Below are 24,676 nucleotides of genomic sequence, written 5' to 3'. Positions count from 1 at the left end.
CTGTCATGAAAACGTTTTAAGATAAACACTTTTAACAGTAGGATAACCTAATCTCAATAGGGAACGCAAATGAGATGTGGACCAAATAGGAGGAATAGTCAACAACTGAACATGGGCACAAGGACAGCAGCCACTAATTTTAAACACTAGGTAATCTACTTTAAACTCTATACATGCACAAACGGGCAACCAGTGCACATCTCTGAGATAGGGATGCATGATCAAATTTCTTATGTCCATATATCAATTTTGCCGCGATGTTCTGGAAAAGTTGTAACCTGTTAAAACGTTTTTTTTTTTTTTGGTGCATTTCTGTATACAAGGTGCTACAGTAGTCTATTTGAGATAAAATTATAGCTTTGTTACATTGCAAGTCAATCTTACATTCCACAAAAGCCTTTACAGTTCAGTGCGGATAACAGCCAAAGAATGCCAGAACAATCTAGCATGGGCAACAAAATTTACATATCATAAAATAAGTTCAGCCCATCCCCTCTTATTATTTCTTGAACTAACAAGTGAAAATGTTTTGAAAAGAAAAGGCATTTAATTGCCCTTTATTGACACAACTTAAAATTTTTTTTACGCAAATTATTTACCTGATGCTCCTTTGTAGGTTGATAATCCAATGTAAATCCTAAAACCTTTGAAGAAGTCTTGCAATTTAATTATTCTGTAGTCCTTAATATAATAGTCTTAGGAATATCTATTAGGGTAGTATCAAACATATAAACGGCAAGTGACCGTACTCACTTGCAAATTCGCAGTACAGACTTCCCTCTCTGTCCCGCTCTCGAGTCAAGACGTCATGACGTTAGAGGGCGGAACAGAGAGGGAAATGGAGTCGAATTATTGGACGGCTCCTGGAAAGGAACATCGCGCGAAACGACCTCCACCCTCCCCCCCTATCCCCACTGCCGCTCCTGCCCCCCTCCGTATCGGGTCCCCTGCACTGACCTGACAGTGCCTCTCACCTCTGTGTGGAAGCACTGCAGGCAGCAGCAGAGCTGTAGTGCTTTAACACGGAGGTGAGAGGCGCTGTCAGGTCAGTGCAGGGGGCCCGGCACGGAGGGGGGAGGGAGCGGCGGCGATGAAGGTAGCTGGACATGGGGTGAGGGCAGGGGGGAGAGGCCATGGTTACTGGACTTGGGGTGAGCAGGACACAGAGGAGGGTTGCTGGACATGGGGGGAGGGGGAGAGGCCAAGGGAAAGAGGAGGGTCGCTGGATATGGGGGGGAGGATCGGTGGACGGGGTGAGGCCAGGGGAGAGAGGAGGGCTGCAATACTTGCCTGTTTTTACGGGCTTAATGGCTAGTTAAAATATAACAGCTTAGTTTTAGCAGTATTAAGCTTCAATAATTCTGAGGTGCACAAAGATGTGTCTTTTCAGTAAAATCCAGAATTAGCAGCAACACAATCTAAACCTAATGGAACTAAAATACAAATACCATTTGCATAAGAAGCTACATAATACTGAGATGTCTCTAAGAAAAAAACTGTAAGGAACTCATTAAAAACATTGAATAAAATTGGTGACAGTGGAGAACCTTGGGGAATTCCATAATCCGGACTCCAAACATCTAGAGACAGCGTCATTTTTTTTAAAACTAGGGCTGTGCGTTAATCACGGTTCATTACGCGAATGCATTAATTATTAATCGCAACTAAAAAATGTAATCACCATTTATAATTGTGCGCTGCCTGCCTTTTGCCTGCCTCCCTCCCATACCTTTCCTCACTGTGCATGGTCCCACTTGACTTCCTCCCCTCCTGGACCTGCCTGAGGCTCTCCCCCCCCCCCCCCCCCCCCCGATTGTATCTTTTTAAATAGAAGTATTCGGACTTCCGGTTGGGGCATGGAGCTGTGAATAGGCAGATAGTAAGGCTCCCAGTTCTCCTCTTGTAGTATGCTTTTTATCTGCATCATTAGACTAGAGAGTTGCACAGGGACAAATCTAACCTGACCCCACTCATCTCCGCAAGAGTTTAATGGTACCTAAAGAAAAATTCTGGTCGGCTCTTTGTCTCTCTCTGGGTTCGAGACACAGTAGTGCAGGCAAAGAAGGAATGGTGGTTGGAGCTTGGAACACTCTGGGGCACACGTGTAAGGCTCGTTTCTGATTCACTGGCACTGTTGGCTGAGAGGTTACCACATGCATGCGCCAGGAGGTCAGGTAACCTCTGATGATCATGCCTGTGTAGGAGCTGAGGCCTACGCATCAGCCTGGGAACAGAGATGATTAATGGAAGACTTTCCACATCTGTGCTGTTAAAATAAGGAGGAGGAGATGGCACTCAAAGAACTTGGTACTTGGTAGGTGAGAGGCTGGCGCAGGCGCAGTTTACACTTCCACAGGATCCCCGCAGGAACTGCTTCTGTCCCCACCAGAGGCGTATCTGGACTTCGGCGGGAGGGGGGGGGGCAGAGCCAGAGTGAGGGGGCACGTTTTAGCCCCCCCTCCCGCTGCCAACCCTCCCCCACTGCCGTCGCCTACCTTTGCTGGCGGGGGACCCCAACCCCTACCAGCCGAGGTCCTCTTTTCCGTTGCAGCAAAGCTTCCTTCAGTTTCAAATTCTGAGTCTGATGTCCTGCACGTTGTACGTGCAGGACGTCAGACTCATAACAGGAAGCTTTGCTGCAACGGAAGAGAGGACCTCGGCTGGCGGGGGTTGGGGTCTCCCGTCTGCAAAGATAGGCGGCGGCGGGAGGGGGGCTGGAGAGGGTCATCGGCAGGGGGGTCCAGGGACAAATCTACGGGGACCCAGTCCCCCGTGGCCTCACGCAAATACGCCAGATCTCTGTTTCTTGGTTTAAGAAAGTTTGGTTAAATACCAGCTGGCACAGAATTAAGCCCCTCTGCTCGAGGCCTGGAGCCAAGATATTGGTAGACCCTTTCGGTTCATCATTAATCAGCACAAGTTTAGTTTGTTTCCTGAGCTGGTCCATAGCACTGAACTCCTGGAATGTTCATCATCATGTGCTCTACAGAGCTTGCTTTTCGTGCTGGTTGTGCCAACTCCTTTTTTTTTTTTTTTTTTTTTTTTCATATTTTTAATAAGGTTTTACAAGTATAACACAAAACAACCAAAAGAAACAGTAACAATAATCCATGGCAAAGTTAATAACAAAAATAAAAAGGCAGAACAACATACCACTGTGCCAACTCCTTCTGATGTTTAAAGTGCACTGCTCAGGACAGTACTTTTTATCATGGTCTCTGGCAGGGCCGATGTATATGCGCTTTCTGGGTGGCTCTCCTCACTTATCTGTAGCGGCTTTTAGGTCATCCTTTACGCCTCTCTCTGGAACGGATCATTTTTAATATCTTTTCCTTTTTCGTGGCGCGGTCTGGTGGTGAGCAAAGCTTTTATTGTATGTTAAACCATTGGGTGTCGGTTACACGTTCTGGTATTGGCAAAACAAGTTGCATGCTTTGATGTTGTGGGAATCCCATGATGCCAAGCACCATTTGAAGAGTCAGCGGTTCTTTCTAGCAATTTGGGAGACATATTTGATCTCTCCTAAAGCTCGTAGTTGAGTTTTAAATGCTTCTCAGTTTGCCTCTCAGGTACCTTCAGGTTTGTGGGGGGGGGGGGGGGGGGGGGGGAGAAGAGGGTTCAGAGTAAGGAGACAAGGTTCTTTTTGCTCTTATTTGGTTCAATCAGGGTCATCCGAGTCCAGACCCTGAATGCTGTGGGCTATTCTGGATGGGGATTTGGAGTTAGGTTGGAGGGTTTGTTTGTCGAGATCTTTTGTACTGCATTAAGGAAAAGGGGAAAGAGAGGGTAGAAAACACACACTCTCCCCTACGTTAAATCAAGAAGAAAATTAGGGAGAAATATAGCATGCAGCAGATCCTAGAAAACCTCCACAATGTTACAATCCTTATTGTTTATTTTTATTTCTTATTCTTATCTTTAAAATTTTTTTTATTCATCAAAAGGACAGAATGGCATCATAAATAAGTGAAAGAAAGCTATCAGACCTCTTATAACACCCAGCTATTTCAGGTCAATTATTGCAGACAGTCCCTATCTTACTGACTTTTATTCAATTTCAAAATATAAAATATCATCAACAATGTCAAAAAGTGACTACTTATCTTTGACTGTGCTGCCTGCACGTCTGCTAGCACTGCGAATAAGTCACTCGATGCCCACTTGGGATAATGGTGTTTTGGTCAATGAGAAACCTGCATCCGGTGCTAAAAGCAAGCAGCCGCAGAATATTCAAAGTCGCTAAAGAGTGACACCAGTGAAAAACATTATCTGGTCTTTTGTAATTGTTTCTCTGGTTTCCATTTTCCTTTGTCTTCTCTTAACTCTTTTGCCAGGGTCTCCTGGTCCATTTGGCATTTCTTCTCTTTCCATGTCCATCATTTAACTCCCTTCTGTGTTCCTGCCCCTATCTTCCTGCTACATTGAGCATCTCCCTTCTCTGTATTATTTTAGTATTTATATCCCACATTTTCCAAAGTAACTTTGATATAGTGCAGTTTACAATAAAAACAAACAAAATTCCTGCCCTGTCCAGCAAACACCCCCTCTGTGTCCCTATCCCCCTCCCCATGTCCAGCATTGCATCTCTATACCCCTATCCCTTCTCATGTTTAGCTTCTCCCCTTTTTCCTGCTTCCCTCCTGTCCCCCCTCCCCTCTTGTCTTCCTGTCCTAGGACCAGCACTCCCTTCCTTTTCTTTTGTCCTTCTTTCCCCCTTCTATCCAGCATCTGCCCTTCTCTTCTCACCCCCTTCCATCCAGCCTCTGCCCTCCTCACCCCTTCTATACAGGGTGTTTTCTTTCTATTCTATTCCCCCATCCAGTCTGTGCCTCCTCTCCCTTCTTCCATCCAACATCTGCTCTTTTGCCCTCCTTCCTGGCCCCCTTTTCATCCAGGGTGTGTCTTCTTTCTATTCCCTCTTTCCGTTTTACTCGCTGCCCTCCTCTCCCCTCCTTCCATCCAGCCTCTTCCCTCCTTCTCTCTCCTCCTTACATCCATGGTCTGCTCTTCTTTTCTCCCCTTCAATCCAACCTCTGCTCCCGATCCATCCAGCTTCTGCCCTCTCTCTCCCCACTTCTTCCGTCCAGCTACCATGCATCTCTGCCCCCCCCATTTCCAGGATCTCCCTCTTTGACACTCCTGCCGCTGCTTCTTTAGAGCAGTAGCAGTGGCAGGGAAAAAGAAGCTAAACTCGCTGTGGAGCCGGACTCTCCATTAGCGCGGCAGCTGGTCTACCCCCTTGATGTCACGTCCTGTTCCAGGGCAGAGCCAGCAGCCTGTGCCAATATGGAGTCCGGCCCCCACAGTGAGTTTAGCTTCTTTTGTCGCCATTGCTGCTGCTGTAGAGAATCAGCAGCAGCAGTGGCTTGGGTAGTGGTGGGAGGGAGGTTGGGAAGTCCTGATTTTTTTTTTTTTTCCAAAACAAATTGATTCTAATCAATTTGTCCAGAACGAATCAGATCGATTCAAATTATGAATTGGACAGCATAGGTAGGAGCACTGGTACGTTGCTCCTGCTCTCAGGATCAGTGTTGCAAAGATGAAATGATGATCAGTGGGATGGGTACCTATTAAAATAGGATAGTGTTTTCCAAAAGGTGCCACAACACACTGGTGTGTCTTCAGATTTGATTAGGTGTGCTATAGAAACTCACCACCTAGGCAGTGATTTTAGGGTCTTGTAGACACAAGACAACATTGGTGGCTTTTAAATACATAGATATTATCTTATGAGTACATACAGTTCAAACTCCTCTTATTGACCTATAAGTGCATTCACTCTGCAGCTCCTCAGTACCTCTCCACTCTCATCTCTCCCTACATTCTGGGTAAATCTCTGTTATCTGCACCCTTCTCCTCCACTGCTAACTCCAGACTCTGTTCCTTTTATCTTGCTGCACCATATGCCTGGAATAGACTTCCTGAGCCGGTACGTCAAGCTCCATCTCAAGCCCACCTTTTTGATGCTGCTTTTAACTCCTAACCCTTATTCACTTTGTTCAGAACCCTTATTTTATCATCCTCACTTTAATATTCCCTTATCTCTTGTTTGTTCTTTGTCTGTCCTAATTAGATTGTAAGCTCTATCGAGCAGGGACTGTCTCTTCATGTTCAAGTGTACAGCGCTGCGGATGTCTAGTAGCGCTTTAGAAATGATAAGTAGTAGTAGTATGTAGTTGCACATCTCTTCTTAGCTACTGTATGCACCCAAGAGTGTGGAAATTCGTGTAATGGCATGTGGGGTCCAGCTTTGCTTGGTAAACAGATTGCACACAGCACTTCCTCCTTGACCTTCTTTTCTTTTTGAGTCCTTTAAACACTGTGTTCTTCCAACCTTTGACAATATAAGTCTTCATGTCCGTACTGCCTGCAGAGGTGTTGTGCCACTCAGTTTTTCTGTTACTGTAGGTGTACTTTGGGCTTCAAAAGATTAAGAAACATGGAAATGGGTAAAAGTACCCCATTAGATGCCAGGATCCCAGGATCTCAACACTGGTACAATTGAGCTGGAAGAAAAGAGGGGCAAGGAGGAAATGGGATATAAAAGTGTCACTTTTGGGTTGCATTATGTGTGGTTGCTTTTCTCTTATTTATATAAGTACATAAGTAATGCCATACTGGGAAAAGACCAAGGTCCATCGAGCCCAGCATCCTGTCTCCGACAGCGGCCAATCCAGGTCAAGGGCACCTGGCAAGCTACCCAAACGTACAAACATTTATACAAGTTATTCCCGAAATTGTGGATTTTTCCTAAGTCCATTTAGTAGCGGTCTATGGACTTGTCCTTTAGGAAACCATCCAACCACTTTTTAAACTCTGCCAAGCTAACCGCCTATTATATTGATTGTTCAAATCTGAAGAATTCAGAAAAGCAAACTAGTGACTCTTTAACCTCCCATTTCAGGCTAGACAAAATTATATTGTAGAGAGTGAGCAGGCAGAGCTGGAGAACACAAATCTTATATACAATGAGACTTTCTTGAATCTTATATGAAGTGACAAGACAACCCACAACCTATTATTATGCATATTTTGCGGTGCCCAAACATTACCCACAGCCTTGTATTACAAGAGTCATTGTTTGGTTTGTGGCTTTTGAGAATAAAATTTATATTGCTGAAAATTGGAAAGGATTTGACACTTCTTGTGAAATTTGAATTCACAGGCAACAGGGAGGGGGGTATTTTTAGAAAATGTAAGTGCTTCTATACTAAATTGCTTTAAAATTTTGCAGGGTTCTTTGAAGCCTGGATTGGCGCTGTCGGAGACAGGATGTGGGCTTGATGGACCCTTGGTCTTTTCCCAGTATGGCGGTACTTATGTACAAAGCCTGTGCTGTGCAGTAATTGTGGGTGTTCTTAGCACCTTTCTGCTGCACAGAAAAAAATCTTTACCGCATGTTAAGTAGTTCAGATGTACTGGCCGCCTCCTAAATCATGCATGGTACCTTACTGCGTGCTGCCACTATCTGCCATATATAGTCCATGCCTATTTCCTGCCCCATTATAGGGTATGCAATTAGTTATGAATTAGTACGTTCTGCCATGCCAGAGCAGTAATTTAACCATGACTGTGTGCAAAGATGGGATGACTTCCCTATGAGGGAAGGGGTAAATAAGCTAGAGTTCTTCAGCTTGGAGAAGAGATGGCTGAGGGGGGAGATATGATAAGAGGTCTATAAAATACTGAGTGGAATGGATAGACGTGAATCGCTTGTTTACTCTTTCCAAAAATACAAGGACTAGGGGGTACCTAATGAAGCTACTAAGTAGTAAATTTAAACAAATTGGAGAAATATTTCTTCACTCAACATGTAATTAAACATTGAAATTCATAGCCAGGTAATGTAAAAGCAGTTAGCTTAGCAGGGTTTAAAAAGGGTTAGACAAGTTCCTGAAAGAAAAGTCCATAACCATTATTAAGATGGACTTGGGGAAAGTCCACTGTTTATTTCTGGATAAGCAGCATAAAATCTGTTTTACTCTTTTGGGATCTTGTCAGGTACTTGTGACCTACATGACACTGTTGGAAATAGGATACTGGGCTTGATGGACCTTTGGTCTGTCCCAGTATGGAAGTGGTTCTGTTAAGTTACCAAGCACTAGTGAAAGGGCCCCCTTAAACTGTAACCAAAACTGTTAAGAGCTAGGGCAAGAATCTTTATAGCTACTTAAAAAATGTTTTATGCTTTTTTGTTTTTAAAATCTAATTCTTGTTTTTGTTTTTGCTTCTATTCTACCCCTTCCCCACCTTTGTTCTGCAGCCTGGTGCTGTAGATATCTGACTTGGCTCAGGACCATTCGCTAAGCTTGTCTTTTCTGGCCCTTCCCTTTCTGCTGGGGCTGATACTGTTTCATTTGCTTTTCTGGGTCAGGCCTACCGCTGCCGTTAGCCTGGCAGATGCTGCTCCCTGCTTTCTCAGCCCAGCTTTTCTAGCAGGTGCCAACTTTTAAGTGCTTGGTGACTTAGTGCTTTGGCTTTTTTCTCCCAGCCTTGCAGATGACACTGATTGACGAGGACAGTGCTGCCAAAATTTGGTTCTCAAGACCCTCAGCCAAGCGTGGCTTTCAGGAGATCCACAATAAATATTCATGAAGTATATTTGCATGTCTGGTGTAAGGATTTACTAAGCAAAACATGAAAATTGCTTCTGAAAACTAGGTCTAACTGATGTCTCAACTCAAGGACTGCATTTCCTGCATTAAGGCAGGAAAGGGAAACAGGAGTGAGGTGACTTTAAATGTAAGTAAGGGGTATTTCTACTTTTAAATGAAGTTAAGAGGAATGGGTACAAGTCAGGTTTCTGAAAACTACAATGCATTTAATTGAAGGGGATGAATGCTGACTGGTACTTTTTTTTTTTTTTTTTTAATTAGAATGAAGCCTCAAATCTGCAAGTATTTTTGTTTTATGCATTTTCTTTCTTTCAAGGGTAAACCAGTGTCTGTAATGATGAGGGGCTAGGAGATGATAAGGGTAAATTAAATTAATATGACATTTATAGACTGATCAGCAAACAATCAGTTGAAGGCGGATTACAATAATTCTCAGAAACTACAAAATGAGGTAGAAAACAAACAAAACTGAGATCGATCATCTTAAAAATTACATACATAAAATGAGTACAGTCAGGGTTTTATGTATGGAGGCAAATCAGAGCATAAAAAATGCACTTCAATAAACTTAAGTGCAGACTGATCCTGAGACACGCAGCTATTTAATAATTGGTTGAAAACCTCACATATCAGCTCCCCCTTCCCCCTAACCATGAGATAATTCAAGGGCCCTTTTACATTTAGCTAACAAAACAGGAAACCACACAATGTGTAAAGGCATTTTGCGGTATTTTCTCTGTTTCCATAATGATTTTTGGAAATTTTTTTGAGGAGGCATGGCATAGGTGGGGAATGGATGTACCTGCATTATCGAGCTTGTGCGTTTTGATTAGCGCATGCTAACTGGATAATGAAGAGTTACTGATGGAGCACTTAGTACCGCCTAAATAGAGGCGGTAAGAGCTCCTGTATTAATATGCTAATGGGAACGTTAGCACATGAACTGCAAGAAAACAAACAGAAAGACATGCCCTTAAAAGCGCTGCGCTAAAGCTTGGCTTAGCGTGTGGGAAAATCCCGTATTGCAGTGTGCTAAGCCCAGATTTTTAGCACACTTGAGTAAAAGGGCCCCTTAGTTTAGACTTGACTCAGAAGGAAGGAGGGTTTAAATTCAGTGGCATACATCCTTGGAATAGTGTAATGTTAAGGGGAAAATTCTATAAATGGTGCTCAAAATTCAGTGCCGGAAAAAATTGGTGCTAAGGCATTCTGTAAAGGGGGATGCGAGGCAGCATTCTGTAACTACGCTCACAACGTTTTGGAACACCTCTGACATGTCCCCTTTTGAGTTGCCATGCTAGTAGAGTTAGGCACCATGCCTTAAAGAATTAGCATGCAGCCAGATACATGCGCAATTTTAATGGGTGCCAATTAACTTCAAGAATTGGTTTGCACACCAATATTGACATTAATTAGCTTGTTAGCCAATTAATTTGCCCACAATCTCAGAAGTACACCTACATTTGTCATGTAAATCTGGGGGTAAATGGATAAATGTCTAAATTGATCAGCTGCAGGGACCACCAACTGTAAATCATCTGAGATCTCAAGACCCATTTAAGGGATGTACTACTTAATAAAATCTGATAAATACTTGGATCCCTGCCTCTAAGATATAAAAACATGGAAAGAAGTTTGAATATAATCCTAAAGTGGATTGGAATCACTAAAGTGCAGAGAAGAGGGATAGTAGCCTTTGTCACAATTAATTTATTTTTTTTTTAGTATTTTTTATATTTCTATTTGATGTATGCAACTCTCTACAGTGGTAATAAGTACTACAAATAAGAATTATTAAGAGTACCTGAGAAGATAAGGTTGAAAGTAACGACTGGTTGTATATTTAGTTGTCTGGGAAACTACATTGTGGAATGAATCCCTTTGGAGCTCGGCAACTGTCCTGCTATGGCTCTTTCAAGAAAGTTTTAAAAAAGTGTTGAGGGGGTAAGGATAATGTTAATGCTATAATGTAGCAGTTACACAATTATCTCGAACTTACGGGTGAGGTGAATAATCAGATGACTTTAAATTATTCAGGTACAATATGCCCCTACCCAAACAGCTACGATGTTAGTGGGTACCTGAAGAAATAGCAGATGAAGTGTTTTGTCCAGCTGGGAATTGTACCCTGCCTTCTCTGATTAGTGTGATGAAGGGAAGAAGGTGTGATATGCATTACAAATAGAATGGAACTGTGCGCTTATTATAACTTTGTCCTGTAAGATCAGCAAACCAGTGCTTGTATCTGGCTTTGGACTGGCTGGAGTGTGAAGCCAGCTCTATGGTTGACAGCAGTGGTGTTGGGCTTAGTAGCAGCAGTGCTCTCATGCCACATCAGAAAACCAGCCACAGGTGGGGAGAATGGGATTTGAAAATGAGATTGTGGAACATTTTTGCTAGTGGAGATTGGTTTAGAAGTTATTTCTACAGCTGACTGGTGAAGTTTTGGAAGGGTTAAATGGGGGTATGATGCTGCAGTATGACTCTAAGGAAATGCTAGTTGGGGGGGGGGGGGGGGTGCTGCCCTGGATTCCAGAGGTGCTGTACGGCATTTGAGCTTTTGTAGAGAGATGGTTTAGGGCTTCCTTATCAATCTTTTTTTGGGTGTTACTCCAGAATAATGACACACACATGGAGAGCCACCCAGGTTTTGGACTCCCAAATGGGGGTTTTGTGATTGCCCATTTGTGGTTCCCGACACAGAGTTGTGGAAGCTCTGGCCTAGATAGGAGGTTGGAATCCATGGACCCCTTCTTTTCATCTAACCTCTGTGTAATGCCTGGTACCTGCGCTTCAAATTTCATCTGCCTCTGTAATTTTTGTTTGATCCTGGATACATCCCTTCCTTTTTTTTTTTTCCCTTCCTGGGCTTTCTGTATATTACGTAATTGGCTAAAAGTGTTTGCCCCCCAACCTTTGATATGTGTCTATCCGCCTCTGGTATGGATAATTTTTCATACACTGTTCACTACTCTCTTACCTTGCAGAGCAAAAGTATCGAGAAGATGAAGGCCCCAATTATACACATCTTGGGGCTGGCCCCAGTGTTGCTGCTGCAGGGAGATCATGGAGAACAGGTGAGCAGAAGTCCACATAAACTTAGTGCAGGAAGTAGAAATGTGTGAATAGCATAGGAGCCTTTCATTACCTTGTACTGTGTGCATGCTGAATGCTGGCAATGACCCTTAAGGAGCTATAAAACTGCAAAAATGTGCTGACCTATGTTTTTCCCTTCTAATTTAATAATTAACTAACCAAGCCACTTAAAAATGAAACTAGAAAGTCTAAGCAGGCTGTCTATTCTGCAACAGGTTGATTTTCTTCTTAGCATAGACTGGATTTCTTCCCAGCTCACACCTTCAGCAGAGCTGGCTCCAGGATGCAAAACTAGCTAGCTGGGATGGGAATAACGATAGGGAAAGGAGCAGGGGCTTGGGAGGGCAGGTGACTTGGCTTGCTGGGTAAATTAAGAAGCTGAGGGGGCAGCTTATTGGCTCGATTGGGGTATGGATAGGAACTGACTGGCTGATTGCTAGGGTGGAGGTGGAGGGCAGTTGACCAACTTGCTGGCTTAGGAGCCTTGGATGCTAGCTGGACTGAGGGCAGACTGGCTTGCAGGATGAAGAATGGTTACGCGGCTCTCGGCTAGGGTTTGGAGTTAAGAGCCGGGAGTGTTTCAGTATGCAAAAGAGATCTCAATTTGTATGCAAATACTCAGTTGTGACTGGCATGTCTGTCGGAGATGTTCGGTTACCATGGTGTACTTTGGTAACACTTGGAGCATCGGCTGTTTTGTTGAGTAGCTCTTTGAACAGTTCTAGATGATTCATGTAAGACTGTTTGTTTTATGATTAGGTATGGAGCCAATGGACGAGCTGTAAGAATAGAAGTAGTGCTTTATACAGGCAAAGAAGGAAAAGTTCTCAGGGCTGTCCTATTGCCAAGTGGGTGAGTATTTGCATGAATTGTGGATCTTGTATTGTTGATGTGATTATTTTCATGTTCTTGGTTGCAATCCAGACTTTGCCTAGAATTTCTCACTCAGATTTTTATTGTAGATTGTCATCCCCTAATTTACCAGATTTTTATTTATTTATTTTTTAACATTTGGGGTTCTTCTCATTTTCAGTGCCCATGGCAATCTAACTCGCTGAACCTAGAATCCCTTAATTTATCCAATCTAAAACCCATTCTAGATAGGTCCAGTTTTGACATTTTTGAAGACTTCAACAGACTTGTGAAATATATTCCAGTTGTTTTGCTCTTCCCTCTGAGATATCATTTGCAGCAGACCTTGCCAACTTTTCTTGGATTTAGGAGGCAGCCACAAAATGTAGGAGCCATTGGTTGAGATCTTTCCTCCCTTTTACCATGGTCTCCCCTGCTTCTTTAGGGTATAACTTATGAAGGCTGTCGTCCTTTCCTGATAATACACCCTTGCAGGCCACTTGCAGAAATATACAGCCAGCAGCCCCCCCTTCCAACCCAGTCTCCCTGTCATCACCCAGCCTTACTTTCTCTCTCCACAACCTATTGTCACTAAGTCTTGCTCTTTCCCTGAACATAACCATTGGGGTCTTGCTCTCCCCCTCCCACGTTGCCCAGTCTTTCTTTTTCTCTTTCCCCTCCCCAAATCTTGCTGTCACCCCCCTCCCTTCCCAATATCGTCACCCAATCTTGCTTGCACTCTGTCTCCCTCCACACCCATTCTAAACAGAATAACACAAAATGCTTTAGGATACAGAAACACAAAATCACTGCAGCTGTGGAAATGTTTTCCAATTTCTCCTTGCAGCGTTTTTACCTCTTTCCCAGTACTGCAGGTACCCTGTGACTCTTATCAGTCTCAATCTGTTGTTTGGTGATCAGATAGTTGATTTGACTGTCCTATAACTGGTGCCAGTTCTAATATTACATTTTAATTAAGAAAATTATGAAGCCAGTGGTATTATTGATTTTTATAATTGGTCTGGCCATAACTACTTGTTGATAGAAGCCAGACAGGCTTATGAGTACACTAGGAGGAGGGAAATGCTCTTCCTGAGAATTTACCTCTTGGGGGAGGCCCAGGACAGAACTCCTTCAATAATTCAAATTTCCATTACCTACTAGCCAAAGAGAGGAATATTTATTTGAGTTTGGATTTTGCTTCACCCCTTTGTCAGTAGTAGCTCAAGGTGAGTGCAGGTACACTGGATATTTCTCTGTTCCAGGAGGGCTCACAATCTAAGTTTGACCTGAGAAATGGAGGGTTAAGTGGCTTGCCCAAGATCACAAGGAGCAGCAGTGGGATTTGAACTGGCCACCTCTGGATTTCAAGACTGGTGCTCTAACTACTAGGCCACTCCTCACTCCACTCTTATTCAATCTCTCTGGGGAAAAAAATGTACTAGCAAAAACCCATAAAAAATCCACAGGAGAAGTTGTTACATAAGTACATAAGTACATAAGTAGTGCCATACTGGGAAAGACCAAAGGTCCATCTAGCCCAGCATCCTGTCACCGACCGTGGCCAATCCAGGTCAAGGCACCTGGCCGCTCCCAACGTAAAAAACATTCCAGACAAGTTATACCTAAAAATGCGGAATTTTTCCAAGTCTATTTAATAGCGGTCTATGGACTGTCCTTTACATTTTAGTTACTTAAAACGCCATAAAAAAATTTGTGCAAATCTCTTTTTTTTTTTTGTGTGTGTGTTCATATGCTTTCATAGGACTCTCACAGACCTACTGGTCTAAATATTATCCATCCTTTTAAATCATTGCACACTTTTTTTTTTATATATATTAAATAGTGCTCCACCTCTCATGCTCTAAGAAATCTTTAAACTCAAAGCACTTTAGCTTATATAGAGGCATATTTTCAAAGCACTTAGACTTACAAAGTTGCATAGCTACTTTAACAACTGGCTCCCAAAATTCTTAAAACTCTAACAAACGGCTCTGGCGAGTCAGTGCAAGCTGGCTCCAGCAGACCACTGCTCTAAGCTCACTCTTAACACTTGGACTGACGCAAGATCCGCCTTTTTGAAGTAGCCTCTTTGGGTCTTCAAGCAACAGTGTGCAGCTCATTCATGGCAAGAGCATGCCCTAAGTGGCATCGGCAGTCGGCAACACAAGACGGGTGCCATAATGCCCAGCTGGAAGCAGGGTTGGCCTACTTGGCAGAAGCTGTTTATGACGTGATGGGTTATGTCCCACAGTATGTCTTTGGCTGTCATGGCACATCGGCAACTTGGCGGCATTGGGCAGAGGATGCAGCATCAAAGTCGGGTCTAGTTAAACTGCCCTTTTGGGGCAAGTGGCTATTTGGAGACGATCTTGGTAACTTGGTGAAAGACGGGGAAAATTTGAGCCATGGTGGTTGTCGGAGAATAAGCCAAAAGCCTTTGTTGGTCTTGAGGGGTCTCTTGACTTTGAGATGGCAGACGGTACCAGCCTGGTCATCAGCAATATGGTCAGAAGTCCTTCTTTCAGGCTTTCAGTCTTCCTTTTATGTGGACAGGAAGTCCTTTCAGTTAGCTAGAGCGCCCAGTGCCTCCAAAGCTTCGCAATGATGTGAGGCTGATCCACTCTTCCTCTGGTGGGAGGACATCTTCAGGAGTTGTCCAAAATCACGTCAGATTAGTGGGTTCTGGACATTCTTACAGAAGGTTTCAAGTTGGAGTTCTGCTCGGTTGCTCTTCTCTTCTTGCAGCCTCCTTGACTAAAGGGAACCAAGGCAGTCAAGGTTCAGGCTGCTGTAGATGCCTTGCTGGTGCTTCGGGCCATTTTTCTAGTTCCTCAGGCCAAACTGAGGCAAGGCAGGTACTCCATCTACTTCATTGCCCCAAAGAAGGAAGGCAGTTTTAGATTTACTTTAGATCTCAAATCTCTAAACCACTGCCTCTGAGCATCCCGCTACCAAGAACAGTTGTAGCCTTGGTTTAAGAGAGAGAATTTCTTACCATTTTCAATCTCAAGGAGGCATACTTGCATATACTCACATGGCCTCGGCATCAGAGGTTTCTGTTTCATAGTGCTGGGCCATTGCTTCCAGTTCAGGGCTTTGTCTTTTGGTCTTTCCATGGCTCCAAGAATGTTTACCAAGGTTATCATGGTGTTGGCAAACTTCCTTCTGCACCAGGGAATGAGAGTTAACCCGTATCTTGATGACTGGCTCGTTAGTATATCATCCTATTTGGATAGTGTGGTAGTGATGGACAAAATTTGTCAGTCTTCTGTAGTCGGGTTGGATGATCAATTTTGAGAAAAGCAGACTAACTCCATTGCAGACACTGGAGTATCTGGGCATTATATTCGACATAGCACTGGAGAGGATCCTCCTAATGGAGTGCAGGGGGTCGAAGCTGGTTCAACAGATTCGTATTTCTCCTCAGTCAAGGCAGGCCCAGGGTCTGGGACGAAGTCCAGATTCTGGTGCCATGGGCAAGGTTCTTATGTGGCCATACAGGAATCTCTTCTCATCGCTGGGGTCCAGTGTCACAGAAGTATGACCTTTTATCTCCTTGGACGCTGGTGCCAGATAGGGTATGCAGTGATGGTTGTACCCAGAAATTGACCATTGTGTTCCAATAACACAATGGGAGGTGGTGATAAGAAACCAGCAATTTGGGGTTGGAGAACTCATTACAAGTTCCATCTTCTGGCAGAGAGCACTTGGACGGAACACGAGTCTTGGGGTCGATTTAAATGCTTGGAGCTCAGGGCATTGTGTAATGTCTATGTGACTTCGCTCTCTTTTTGGCAGGGCCCTGGTCCAAGTTTTCTCTGATAATGTAACGGCGTTGTCTTATATCAACAAGTAAGGGTGAGAGCCTCAGCTGTCCAATGGCAGTGGTGGCAGTTCCTTCCTGAGTTGGGCAGAGAAAAATCTTCTTTGCTTTGTCTGCATCTCACATCACTATGTCCTTGATCGTGGGAGATGGATTTCTCAGCAAGCCTTCCTTGGATTCGGGAGAATGGGAACTATCCAGCCAGAGTTTTCCAGCTGGTAGGGACCGATTGGGTTCTCTATTTCTAGACTGTTGGCGACGAAAAAGAATGCCAAAGTGTCCAAGTTCTTCAGCCATTCGAAAGAACCACTCTTGATGGGGATCAATGCTCTACTGCAAGCCCTGGCTGGATACCCATTATCTGTATATCTCTCTCCTTGACCCATGGTAGCCACGTGTTGAAAAGGATCACATTGTGCCAGGGTTGAATAATCTTGTAGGTCTGGATTGGTCAAGGAAGCCATGGTACATGGACCTGATTCAGCTGCTGGATGGGGTGTCCTCTTTGTCCTTTTGCAGGTACAAGCCTACTGAAGCAAGGTCTGGTGCCAGGATCCCACCCACTATAGTGAGTGCTTCTGAACTACTCACATGTTCTAGAATAGTGGGAAGCTACGTATGGAAGCCGGAATTAGGTCTTGCCTTGATAATTTTCTTTCCATTAGTCCTTCCTTCCTGTTCCAGAGGCTTGCCCAAGGCTTCTGAGATATTTAGTTGGTGTGACATAATAGGTCAAATAAAATTTGTCACCTTGCATGGTGCTTCCTGCATATCTCTTGTTCTCTACAGGTTGTCCAGAGATGAGAGGTCCACGCATGTTTACTTGTGTGGTTAGTGAGTTGTTTAAGGTTGTTGTATTTATTCTGAGTTTCACCTTACTGCTTGTTTACGTAAATACTGAGGAGCTGGATTGGATGCCAAGAGAGATGTCTCAGCTCAGTTTCAGTTCTGTATCTCCACAACTATTCCACAGGTTCTGGAATAATGGGAAGGATTAATGGAAGCAAAATTATCAGGTTAAGACCTAATTTCTCCGTAGTAAGGCTGAATAATTTCACTCACTAGTTGCCCATCTTGGTGGTCAGCTATTAGTTTTTAGTGGTAATGAGCCATGAAGTGCCAGCATTAACCTATAACAAGAATAGTTACTGTGTTCCACCATGTTTATTGAGAAACCTGAAGACTGTTTATTTTCCTTTTTTTGCTTTTAGTGCAAACAATTTTTATTGCTGAGTAACTACAGAAAAAACCATTAGTACAAAATAAATATTACAGCATCTGAATGCGAAGTCCCATTATGGAAGGCAAAAGGAAAAGATTCACTAGTTATAACAAATAGGAAAGAAATATTCCCCACCAAACATTTTCCTCTACCCTCATACTTAATAGTATTTGTGCTTTAGCTAAAGTAGTGTAGCAACCCACAATGAGCATACAATACCATGAAATTGTAATTGGTACTTAAGTATAATCAAGGGAAACCTCTAACAGCATCGTCATTCAAGTCACACAAGGCTTTGATTCTTATAGCCCCTTGAGTAAAAAAGGAGAGAAAGGACCCCCTTCTAATTACCCTCCCAACCTCTCCCTTTCCCACCTGGAGCTTTTAAATAAGCTTCACTACTAGAACCTCATCCACACTCTGCCCCCCCTCCCCCCCAAAGTGTTCAAGGCTCTGTGCCTCATTTTATTTATATTTATTTTTTGGTTTTTTTTTTAATTGCTTCAAAATAATTCCATGGCCATTTGGAAAGTGAGGTTTTTTTTTTTGTTTTACCTCACTATTTTTTTTTCTCCTGTTGATTTGGACTCCAGACTGCATTGGAACTGAGGCTGGGATCTGGTTACTTGGGAATTTTTTTCATCCATTGTATATTATTTCTAGAACTGCCAAATTGCCCAGTTCCAGGAGGGAGATTTGGGCAACTCCTGGATTTCTGGACACCCCATCCTGATGCATTATGGGATTTGCAGCACTGATTTCAGTGGGTGGACTCAGAGACTAAAATACCAAGTAGCTTTGGAGATGTAAGTTCCAAAACCAGGACTTGCCAAAAAGTGTCCCTCCTAGATCTGAGTAACTGGGCAATTCTATATTTCTTTCCTAATTGCCTAGTCAGCTGTCGCAGGAGCCAGGCTCCATGACTCTTTCTGGCACCCTGCAGTCATAGATCCTAATTGTTGTCACTAGATGTCGCCATTGCCGGATTGACTGGTGAGTGGGATGGGGGAGGGTGGCCTCTGCAAATGCTCCAGTTTGGGAATTTCTATTTAATGGGCCAACAGGATGAATGCTGTGCTTTTGTAAGTGGATAAGTAGGGGCAATGAAATGCTCTTCTTGCAGGAATAAGAAGGAGCAGTGAGGAGGAGAAGCTGTTATGCTTGGTGCGTCCCCGGGCTGGGCATCACTGCCAGACAGCAGTTATTGTCATTCTCATCCTAGCCTGGGAAGGGATTCCGCAGAGTTTGGCAGACGAGTTGTATCGGGAGCTGACCGAGAGCTTGAGGAAAAACCGGAGCCCGACTACCCGAAGATGTGCACAGAATGAAGCGTGAGTAACGCTAACTTAACTAGTTGAAATGTGTCAGGTTTTGTTTCTTTCAACTGAAGTAATGGCTAAATACTTTGATTACATCTTGTATATGCTAAGCACCTAATAGTCTCTCTCAAATGTTTTTTAGTGGATATTGTGAAAGACTTTTTCCAGAACTCAGCTTCAGCCAGTCTCCAGGCATGCTTCTTGCTTAAGTATAGCTTTGTTGTAACTATTGTGGTACTTCTGCCTTTCTTGGTTTTAGCACTTAAACCAAATATTTTATGTTTGTCTGCTGTAGGTTGAATAGTTCACTAAGAATGTGTATACAACCAGATGTTCAGCATAAAAGCTATATATATCTATATATTCCAATATTATGAATATAAGTCAAACGATTAAAAAACTTTAGGAAAAAAGTGCTCAGCCAAATTGCAGTGCAATGCTCTTTTTGTTATTTTCTGAAGTTTAAGCAGAAAGGTCCATGATTGTCACTATCAGTATCTCCTTGGATTTATGAATCACACATGGACAGATAAGAGACCACTGGTGTGGCTGGCTCATGATTGGCTAGAGCTGCAATAGTACAGCAGTTTGAATGGGTGCTACCCTGGTGTTTTTCATGGAACACTGCTCTGCTTGATCAGAGATTGGCTTGAATGATAGTTACAGGTAGAAGGGTTTAAATGTGGGTTTGAGACTGGAGATACTTCTTCTATGTGTATATTTGAAGACAATAAAAATTTAGCTTTGAATATTTCTTTTTTTCTTTTTGTACACTGGACCATTTTAATTGTGACTACAGCTAATGACCCTACCCCCAAATTCTATAAATGTCACCCAAATTAGGTGCGCAATTGGGTTTGCAGTTATAGATAGGGCCAGTTACATGCGTAACAGGATAATTGGTTGGTGAGAAATACCAAATAATGGTGCTAATTTGCAATTGTGTGATAAAAGGACACCCTTATTTATAAACAGCGTGCTTGACTTCTCTTGCCTGCAAATACCAAGGGGAACGTTAATGTGGGAGGGGCATGGGAATGTCTGGGGCATTCCACTATCTTGCATGCACTTTATACCCACCTGTGCATTTAGGCACCATTATTTACACCAGTCATGACATGGTGTTAGTGATTGCAACCTAGGTTTGGCACCGAACTGCGGACTTACGCTAGTATTCTGTAACAGATTTTGGTGCACAGCTCTGCTGTTGTAGAATACAGGCTGAGCGCCCAGTTTTTTGATGCTTAACTTTTAGCAACCTATATAGAATTAATCCCCTAATGCTCTGTGTCCTTTTTATTTTTATATTTTCTTTATTAGAATCATCAACAAACAAGACAATACCATAGAACCACATCTCCATATAAATGGATACAAACTAAAATACAGATATCAAACATCTGGACCTAAACATTTCTTTGCCATGGCATTATACAAACAGTCCCCCCACCCTTAGGTCCCAAACCCTTGGTCCATCTAACCAGAACCATTCATGTTGTTTCTTCAGAGCATCTCCAGCCAAAACTTTTCAAATCCCACTCCTCCCTAAGTCCCTATCTCCCCATCCCCATACCATCCCAGTGCTTCTACTCAAATTTTCACCAAGAGACTTTCTGCCCTCTTTTAAAGTTGGACGGTATTCTTTGCCCTGTAATTTGCTACCATAGACTTTTATTTGCAGTTGTCTTGAAATAGCAGGACTGTTTCATTAAAATGTTTAATTCTTCTCCTCCCCCCCACTTTTTTTTTTTTAAAGCCAATTCTTGGTCTTGAAAACAGTCTGTTAGAAAATCTAATATCAGTTCTGTGCATGATGTGTTCAGAAATTCGTGAGTCTCTACAATCCCACACCTAACCCTTCAACTATATTTTAGGGGCAATTATTCCAGAACTGTGACCAAGGCATGATAAGCTAAATCTTAACACATGAAATAAAATTTAAATAAAGATTAGTTCATAGACAGATACATGTTTAGGGTCCAAAGTCAAGAGGGAGCCACTATGAAGCCTGTGAGTACACACCGATTTTTGTCCTTACGTAAGTATTGCCACAATGGGACAGACCAAAGGTCCATCAAGCCCAGCATCCTGTTTTCAACAGTGGCCAATCCAGGTCACAAATACCTGGCAAGATCTCACAAAAGCTCAATACATTGTATGATGCTTATCCCAAAAATAAACAGAGGATTTTCCCAAGTCAATTTAATAATGGTCTATGAAATTTTCCTTTAGGAAGCCATCCAGACCAGATATCTAAAAATGCTCTACCTGAGCTGCTGATCTGCATGTCAAATTTGATGGTATTATGGCATCCATTCATCTATTGTAAGAAACGTTCTAGATCTTAATGATTGCCCTTCCACAACACAAAGATGTTGTCGATGTAGCTCCACCAGCTAATTACATCTTGAAAAAATCTTGACGGAATAAATCCATTTGGTTTCAAACCAATCATATACAAATTTGCGATGGTTGGGGAGAATGCTGCTCCCATGGACACGCCTGTTTTTTGGATGTAATACTGTGATTAAATGTAAAATACTTACAAGGAAAGAGCCACCTTTGTGAGTGCTAATATAAATTGGTCCTGGGACCAGATGAGGTCATCATGTTGTTCCAATACAATGGCCAAAAACTTCTGAAGGGTACGATAGAGGGGTCTGTGCTGGGACTGTTGCATTTTAATATATTTATAAATGATCTAGAGATGGGAGTAACTTGGGAGGTAATTACATTTGCTGACGGACACAAAGTTCAAAGGTGTTAAATCGCGATGACGTTTAATGTGAGCAAGTGCAAAGTGAGCATGTTGGAAGAGGAACCTGAGTTATAGCTACGTAATGCAAGGTTCCACGTTAGGACTCATCGACCAAAAAAAGGATCTTGGCGTCGTTGTTGATACGTTGAAATGCTCTGCTCAGTGTCCTGCGGCGGCTAAGAAAGCAAATAGAATGTTAGGTATTATTAGGAAAGGAATGGAAAACAAAAGTGAGGACATTACAGTGCCTTTGTATCGGTCCAGGATGCGACTGCACCTCGAATATTGTGTTCAGTTCTAGTCACTGCATCTCAAAAAGATATAGTGGAATTAGAAAAGGTACAGAGAAGGGCGATGAAAATGATAAAGGGGATGGGAAGACTTCCCTATAAGGAAAGGCTAAAGCATCTAGGGCTCTTCAGCTTGGAGAAGACAGCTGAAGGGAGATATGATAGAGGTCTATAAATAATGAGTGGAGTGGAACGGGTAGATGTGAATCATTTGTTTACTGTTGTCCAAAAATACTAGGTCTAGGGGGGCATGCGATGAAGCTACAAAGTAGTAAATTTATACTAATCAGCGAAACATTTTCTTCATGCAATGTGTAATTAAACTCTGGAATTCGTTGCCAGAGAATGTGGTAAAGGTGGTTAGCTTAGCAGGGTTTAAAAAAGGTCTGTACGGCTTCCTAAAGGAAAATTCCATAGACCATTATTAAATTCACTTGGGAAAATCCACTGCTTATTTTTGGGATAAGCATCATAAAATGTATTGAGCTTTTCTGGGATCTTGCCAGGTATTTGTGACCTGGATTGGCCACTGTTGAAAACAGGATGCTGGGCTTGATGGACCTTTGGTCTGTCCCATTGTGGCAATACTTATGTGCTTATGTAAGGACAAAATCAACGTGTACTCACAGGCTTCATAGTGGTCCTTCTAGGTTTGCATGGGAGGTAGTGTCTGCGACTGCAAGTATACTCCACTCACAGTCTTCTATTATTGTCACACTCAGAACCAGCTCCTGCTTTTCCCCTAAGTCACTTCAGAGGTGATCTGTGGGGGAACCATTAATGGAGATTCCTGGGGTGGGGAGAATAAAGTGAATGGGACCCCCAAATAAATACCAGCTGAGGGCCCCTATTTCTTTTCTTGCTCTAAGAATAAATTCCCATCAGCAATTATTTTCTGGGTTTGCATTTAAGATGTATAGCAAGTAGTGAGAATGTGTGGAAATACCAAAATGAGCAATATATATCTTTATTCTGGCTAGCAGCTGACAGTACAGTCAAGGGGGATAATATTCATGCCAACCCTATGGACTGAGATACAACCTGCTTCTGACCATAACCATTTGAAAGTGGCGGCATTGACCTCGCGGTCTCGCACAATCTTTTGCATTCATTCTGTTCAAGACTGTTTATCTGTGCTATTTCTTGGGAAGATTGGTAATAAAATGTCTGCCTAATGCTTTCTATACAGCTGTGCTCTCTGTCTTTCTAACATTTCTACAAAATTTCAAGTTTCTTTGGTGACGATTTCTCCAGCAAACAATTATTTTTCAGTAAGCAAATGCCATGAAAAAAATGTAGCAAGTCCCCATCGTCTCAGAATCAAGATCAGGGCCTGTAACCACTATGGGCAGCCCATTGTTATGGGACCTGTTTTGGTGGAGTGTGGGGATAGTCTGAATGTAAACATGCTGCTAAACACCCTTCCCCTTTCTAATTTGTTTGGAGAACAGTCCTTCTACAGGTTGGAATCATGTCATCCTGTGCTTCCTTGTTTTACAGCCACACGTGTGCGTGTCAAGGCCTGGACCCTGAAACATGTGGTGCCTCCTTCTCATTTGGATGTTCCTGGGAGTATGTATTTTAATGGATGCAAGTTGCCAGGAGCAAGACCCCAGGAAATTTAAGCTTCTCACAGATGACTTGAAGCAAGTAAGTAACTTCCCTGAGTCGTCTACTTTTTCCCAGTTTTTTGTGATTTAAACATACAGACTCTTTCATGTGTGGTGCTACAACCAGCTACTGCAGTGGTAGGACTTTTGAGTTGGAATACTTTTTATTCTTTTATTCAGCAAATGCTCAAACCAGTTTCAGAAGAATTGTTATGATCATAGCTTATAAGTGTATATATGAATGCCAGGCTCTGTAGCCTGGGGCTAGTTTAATGTGTTCTTGGACAGGTGAGGATAGACAGTTGCCCAATGGACTCAGTAAAGGTAGAGGTATGCCAAGTCTGGAGTGAATGATGTATGTTTTTACTGAAGGGGTGGGTGTGTCGTAATTAGAAGGAAATTAGCACGTGAGGCTTTGAATCCAGAGCTTGGGTTATATATATTAATACACCAAATATGACATGCACTATACAAAAAACAGGCAAGTTGTAACCATAAAAAAATTGTGATAAAATTTATCTGCTAAAACAAAATAGCTGCCATTAATGAAAATGTAAATAACTCCTTAAAATATTCTAATTTTTGAAAAATAATTACATAAATAAGAGCAGCATAAGGTAAGCTTTCATTTAATGCAACTAAACCCCTCAAAATCAGGAAAAAATATTGCCTTTAAAGGGCAAAAAATAGACTGTAATAATAATCTCGGAGAAAACAGACAAGTCCGGTTCCTGATTAAATCCTCTTGGATGAACAGTGTTAAACTTAAAAATCAACCAATCTCAGAAGTTTGCATTGGGATCACCACCTTTTGAGGACATCTCAGATTTGGCCAGAACTAAAAATGTATAATCCCAAATGAGTGTCCTTTGGAATGGGGAAACTAGAGGTGTATCTGCAAATTTCCTATTGATAACACTTTTTTGTTTTCAATAGTCTTTTGTTGAATTTCTGTTGCCATCACCGTGTTTCTGGGTGATGGCACTTTTAAGTTTCTACTAGGGATGTTCACCAATTTAAAATCTTTAATCGCACGACTGGACGATATTAAAATGTTTAATTGCATGATTGATCACATAAAGTGCCCC

General features: G+C 42.6%; 1 protein-coding gene across 1 annotated transcript in view; it reads left to right on the top strand.

Annotated features, from left to right (window-relative positions):
- Window positions 1–24,676, top strand: part of TET1 (tet methylcytosine dioxygenase 1) — a gene marked incomplete at its 5' end in the record, with an annotated part of 110,832 nt that overhangs the window by 30,497 nt on the left and 55,659 nt on the right. Inside the window, 8 exon segments of the mRNA XM_030204971.1 lie at window positions 11,603–11,668; window positions 11,671–11,692; window positions 12,471–12,532; window positions 12,535–12,567; window positions 18,735–18,942; window positions 23,479–23,548; window positions 23,550–23,575; window positions 23,725–23,739. Of these exon segments, the coding sequence (XP_030060831.1) occupies window positions 11,603–11,668; window positions 11,671–11,692; window positions 12,471–12,532; window positions 12,535–12,567; window positions 18,735–18,942; window positions 23,479–23,548; window positions 23,550–23,575; window positions 23,725–23,739 (502 nt within the window).

The sequence above is a fragment of the Microcaecilia unicolor genome, chromosome 5, assembly GCF_901765095.1.
Source record: "Microcaecilia unicolor chromosome 5, aMicUni1.1, whole genome shotgun sequence".
Lineage (NCBI taxonomy): Eukaryota > Metazoa > Chordata > Amphibia > Gymnophiona > Siphonopidae > Microcaecilia > Microcaecilia unicolor.
Note: the sequence above shows the minus strand (reverse complement) of the source record. Positions and strands in the feature narration are given on the sequence as shown.